At 37.5% G+C, this 6,264-nt stretch overlaps 1 protein-coding gene across 1 annotated transcript in view; it reads left to right on the top strand.

Moving 5' to 3' along the window:
* Positions 1 to 6,264, top strand: part of SPATS2 (spermatogenesis associated, serine-rich 2) — an 87,090-nt gene that overhangs the window by 69,246 nt on the left and 11,580 nt on the right. Inside the window, exon 8 of the mRNA XM_011965177.1 lies at positions 4,731 to 4,789. Within this exon, the coding sequence (XP_011820567.1) occupies positions 4,731 to 4,789 (59 nt within the window). The remainder of the gene's footprint in view (positions 1 to 4,730; positions 4,790 to 6,264) is intronic.

The following is a 6,264-nucleotide window of genomic DNA, read 5'->3' as shown; positions in this document are numbered from 1 at the left end:
ATTATAGATGTGAGCCACCACTCCTGGCCTCTTGGGGAGGCTGAGGTGGGTAGATTGCTTGAGGTCAGGAGTTCGAGACCAGCCTGGGCAACATGATGAAACCTGTCCCTACTAAAAATACAAAAATTAGCCAGGCATGAGTGGTGCACACTTGTAATCCCAGCTTCTCGGGAGACTGAGGCACCAGAATCGCTTGAACCCTGGAGGTGGAGGTTGCAGTGAACTGAGATCACATCACTGCACTCCAGCCTGGGAGACAGAGCGAGACTCAAAAAAAAAAAAAAAAAAAAAAAAAAAGGAAGGAAAAATAAATACTACTGGCAATTCTCTTTTTTGGTTATTTTATATGGAAAGAGGAAAACGTCTTCAAAGAAAAAAAAGGTGTCTGCATTGGCTTTGCTTGAATTTTTGCTTGGTTGGTTAGTAGAATTAGAATGAACAGGTTTTAAGGCCACGCATAGTGACTTATACCTATAATCTCAGCACTTTGGGAGGCCAAGGCGAGAGAATCACTGGAAATCAGGAGTTCAAGACCAGCCTGGACGACATAGTAAGACCCCTGTCTCTACAATTTTTTTTTTTTTTTTAATTAGCCAGGTGTGGTAGCACACACCTTTAATCCCAGCTACTCGGGCTGAGCACGAGGATTGCTTGAGCCCAGGAGGTCAAGGATGCACATGTGAGCTATGATTACGCCACTGCATTCCAACCTGAGTGACAGAGCAAGACCCTGTCTTTAAAAAAAAAAAAAACAAAAAAAAAAGTCCAGGTACAGCGGCTCACGCCTGTAATCCTAGCACTTTGGGAGGCTGATGTGGATGGATCACTTGAGGTCAGGAGTTCGAGACCAGCCTGGGCAACATGGTGAAACCCCCATCTCTACAAAAAATACAAAAATTAGCTGGGCATGGTAGCTCGTGCCTGTAGTCCCAACTACTTAGAGGGCTAAGGCGGCAGGATTGCTTCAGCAAGGAGGCAGAGGTTGGCAGTGAGTCTTGATGGTGCCACTGTACTCCAGTCTGGGCGACAGTGAGACCCTGTCTCAAAAAAAAAAAAAAAAATTCTAGATTTTGAGCAAATAAAATTGAGTACAAATGTTTTCTGACAATATTATTGAATGGTTTCGAGTAATATCCCTTGAAATAATTGACCTGTGGAATTGTCAGAGTTGCGTTTCCACTTTAATATTGTTTTTCCAATGCAACAGTCATAAACAAATAATGATCAGTTTTTTGGTACCAGTGAATTATTGAAGGCAAGAGCTAGAATCTCTAACTGCATGTTAGGTATCTGTATATTAATTAGAAGACTTGCTTCAAATGATGCACACAATATGTGTTAGCGATGTGAATGGTGATACTTCAGTAACAACTATTCTGAGCAACTAAATTATGCAAAAACTTTAGAATAAATTGACTGGGTGCCGTGGCTCATGTCTGTAATCCCAGGCCGGCAGATCACTTGAAGCCAGGAGCTTGAGACCAACCTGGCAACATGCCAAAACCCCATGTCTACTAAAAATATAAAAATTAACTGGGCGTAGTGCCATGTGCCCGTAGTCCCAGCTACTCAGGAGGCTGAGGCAGGAGAATCGCTTGAACCCAGGAAGCGGAGGTTGCCATGAGCCGAGATCATGCCATTGCACTCCAGAGCGAGACTCCATCTCAAAACAAAAAACAAAACAAAACAAAACAAAACAAAAAAACCCCACAGCTTTAGAATAAGTCGAGCAAATGTGAACATGGTAAGGAAATCCCAAAAAGGAAGGAAGGAAATATAGAACATTTAGTTACCAGTCTTTTTCTTTACTAGCAGGGAGCAGTCATCCAAATCTGTCTTTCATAATTAAAGAAAGGATATGGAAGTTCTCAACACTGAATAAGGCCCAGGCTTAATAAAAACTAGTATTTTTCCAAATAGGGTCCCAGCAATATTTAGCTAAATTTCATTTGCAATTTTAGAATCCAGTCTACCAGATGCTTGGTGCTTATTATGGCATATTTCCATTCAAGAAAGCCTTGAGAGAGGCTTAGTACCCTGAGGTATTAGAGTGAGCAAGGTAATAGAGAGTCTGAATGAGCCTTTCATCACTCTCTGGGAGGACTCATTGCTTGCCGTTCTGGCATCTAAAAACCATTACCTCACACTACAGGTACTTTTGAACCTCTTGGCCACAGATACATACTGGGACCATTGTTTAGCTCAGAAACAGATGGAAAACTTTAGCTTAAGTTTCTGTGTTAAAAGTTGTGTTACAATAGATTGTTTTTAATTGTAAACAATGCCTATGTTGTTATCCTTATACCTAACCTACTTTTCACTTTGAACTCTTCCCACCTTCTCCATTTACTTTGTGATGCCAACATTTCACTAACTTTTCATTATGAGAACTTTCAGATATATAGAAAAGTTGGAAGGATGGTACAATGGCAGTGTATTTGCTGTGTGTGTATATAATATTTTGGTGGAACCACTTGGAAGTTGCAGATGTAGATGATATGTCACCCCTAAATGCTTTAGCATAAATAACCTAAAACTAGGTCATTCTTCTATACAACCATAATCCCATTATATAATTTACTTTTTTGATGTGCTTTTAATAAGAAATTTACTATTAAATTTTGACATTTATTCGTTTTTGTATTTTAAAGGTGTGAAAATTTTAATGTAAAATTATAAACGCTGATCATCCTTTTCTCTGAGAAACATATCGGCATCAGTTAACTAGTAGATTCTTTTGTTTAACGCTGGGCTGACATCACAGTACCTTTCACTAGGTGTTATCAGTAGATGGCAACATGACAAAAAGAAACAAGTTCTTACTGCTTTTCATTGTTTTTTGGCAATATATGTGTTTTAAGCTAATATACGTGTTTTAATTTTAATTTTTGTGGGTACATGGTAGATGGATATATTATAAGCTAGTATTTTTTTAATGGAGAGGTTATATGGTTGTCCATGCACTGTCCTATGAATTTCTTGTGATCACCACTGAGTTAATCAAAAAACAAAGTTTATTTAAATGAACACCAGTAATTCTCACAGGGAAAAAAAAAAATGCCGTCACAATGTACTAGCACAAATTGCCATAAAAAAGTCTGATTGTAGGATGCAGAGCTTGCTAAAAGTGTCATCTGACATTCTACTTCTCATAATAAAGATTGTAAGCTACAAAAGGCTTACTTGTTTGCTGTAGTCTTTTAATAAATATTTTACAAGCTTTGTCAGAGACAAAGGATTTGTCATCTGATGGACACAGTGTCTGCATCTTAAGGTGATTTGGCAACAGAAGAGGGGTAATGTCAAACTGTAGGCCTGGCAGCTCCTGTCTCAGTTGTGCTTTTGTTTTGTCTTTTAGGTATTCCAATGCTGCTAGAGTTCTTGGAGCAAAATATTGCCAAGGTTTGGGAAATGCTTTCTTAGCAAAGTATTGCTACCCCACATTAATTGTATCTTCTCTCCAGTTTGATGCTTTTGGATTAATATGCCAACCAAATTTGTTTAGTTACAAGTCTGTTTATTAACATCATGCATAACGATTATCAAACCTATGTTTTCTGGCACTTCCCTATAAAAGATTTGCTCCTTGAGGAAATGACCCTGCCTTAGACATTTTTGTACGTCTCACACCATAGTCTCCACATTAACTACTTTGTGCTAACGTAACTATGTATTGAGCTAAATTGAATTAGAGAGTGACAGAGAGAGAAAGAGAGTATGTGTGTATATGATTACAACCAGAAACAAGAGTGGAACTTTTATTTACCCTGTAGTTATATTTTCCTTCAAAAGGAGAAAGCAGAATGAACTCCAAATTTGAAGAAAGTTGGAATATTCCATGTTTGTGCAGGCATTAAAATTCTAGATTTTTTTTCTTTTTGCTACCACAAAGCAAAACCGATATGGTAAGGAAAATTATTTGCATCCAGAGGTTGAATACTAGGGTAACCTGCTGTCTCCTTATACATTGAAGGCTGTGGACTCTTTTATAACGACATGGAAAAGCTTTATGTGCCTATAAACCATTTACATTTGCAGTGGAAAAAATTCTAATTGACTATTTAATGTTCTTTTTCTGTAAAAAGCCTACCAGAAATCTGTAATTCTATTCCTTCCTCATTACTGTTATATGTTTCTCAGAAACTAGCACACTATATGTCTTATCTTTTGACCACTTTGCATTCTAAGTACTAAAATGTAAGTGGACTTGGTGCAACCATGGTCAGCTGTTGAAGATATACAAGTCCTAATCATGGATAAATTTACTATGCCCTAATGGGGATATTGCTTGGTAAAAATTAATTACATGCAAAGCCATCAAATTTTATAGACCAAAATATAAATATAAAAAGTATGTGAGTACATACATGGTTAAGTAAGTAATTTCCACATGGACTTTTGCTTTAGCACAGCTTACTAAAAAATGTGTTTTGTAGCTTGCTACTGCCATCTGCTGGTTCTCAACTCTTAGACTTCTAGCGATTGGTGTACTGCAATGTACCAATTTTGCAATATAAAAGGGAATTGGGTCTATTTATTTTATTTTTGGGAAATTCTTAAAATATTCTTTGAGAGTAAGACATCAGGATTTTTATGTGGTCCATACAGTATTATTTTTTAGTATGCTTTTAGCAAACAAACTTACCAGTCTTTCTCTACTATTAATAATGTGCTAATTTTGTATTTGAGTTTCTCATCAAACCTTTTATTCCTTTGTCATCTTTTCCTAGTTTAATGGATCGAGAAGTGGCGTTGCTTGCTGAAATGGACAAAGTGAAAGCTGAAGCAAGTAAGATGATTGATCTTTAGTTATAACTATTACCTTCATAAATAGTAGGTACCTACTTCCCCACCCTCATAACAAAAGCTCCATATAAATACCATAATAAGAGTTTGTATATTTAAATAATCTTAAGCAGTTGCATTGTACTGGCATATGAATCCTTTCAGGTAAAATAACTTTAAAGAGCCTGTTTTAAAAATATTTCCAAATCTTAATATTTTGAATACAGAGTTCAATGTATAAAAGACTACATCATGGTATCTGCCACCAGGTTTTTATTTTGTTTCTTCCTCCAGTGTTTAAGCAATTCCAGTGGGATTTTTTCTACTCAGAAAAAAACCTTTAGCATAATCAGAGAAGACTTTATTAGGTTGCCTACGATTGAATGTATATGCTCCTATCATTACCTATCTCAGAACTTTCTTTGTTTTCTCAGTTTATAGAACAGTCTTCACTCAGTATCTGTTGTCAATGGTAGGGGAAAAGTTAGTGAATTGAGGGTTCAAGATACTGGGTTTCTTGAAAGCTTACTAAAATAGATTCTGGAGGAATGAAGTCTAACTTTGGTGATTTGTGGGGTTTTGTACAGAAAAAACAGATATCTATTTTTTGATCATTTCTGTTAAGTGTTAGGTTAAACATACACAGCTACACGAAGAAAAGGGAATACCAACTGCAACTTGTTCAATGGCATTGATTTGGGGCATTTCGGTGGCAGGTTTTATCTTCCTGCATTAAATGCCAGATTTATTATTAGGAAAGTTGTTGATTTTAACCCACCCTCAAACCGATAAGAATAGAAATGTTGGGCTAGGTTGAGATCATGACTCACAGTTAAATCACTTGTGTGTGTGGTCACGGGCCAGAGGATGCAGCTTTGAAGCACTGAAATGACTTCAGTTTGGGTCCATTTTAACTTGAAAATTTGAGAATGTAGCAGAGATGCCTTCCACTGTTTTTCAGAGGTGAGATTTCGTTTACATTGAGCAATATATTTTGAGTTTCTAATTTGACATTTCAGTCCATTATTTTATCTGTACATTCTCTTTTTGAAAATGGAAATTCAGATAAACTAAAACCATTAAGAAGACATATTTCTTACTTTTGAGAAGAAGGTCCTTTAAGGCCAGGCATGATGGCTCACACATATAATCCCAGCACTTTGAGCGGATCACCTGAGCCCAGGAGTTTGAGACCAGCCTAGGCAACATAGTGAGATCTTGTCTCTATGAAAAATAAGAAATTAGACTGGGCGCAGTGGCTCACGCCTGTAATTCTAGCACTTTCGGAGGCCGAGGTGGGCAGATCATGAGGTCAGGAGATCGAGGCCATCCTGGCCGACATGATGAAACCCTGTCTCTACTAAAAATACAAAAATTAGCTGGGCATGGTGGGGCATGCCTGTAGTCCCAGCTACTCGGGAGGCTGAGGCAGGAGAATCGCTTGAACCCAGGAGGCAGAGGTTGCAGTGAGCTGAGATC

This window comes from Mandrillus leucophaeus, unplaced genomic scaffold (assembly GCF_000951045.1).
Source record: "Mandrillus leucophaeus isolate KB7577 unplaced genomic scaffold, Mleu.le_1.0 Scaffold118, whole genome shotgun sequence".
Lineage (NCBI taxonomy): Eukaryota > Metazoa > Chordata > Mammalia > Primates > Cercopithecidae > Mandrillus > Mandrillus leucophaeus.
The sequence above is the reverse complement of the archived record's forward strand: the minus strand, read 5'-3'. Positions and strand labels throughout refer to the sequence as shown.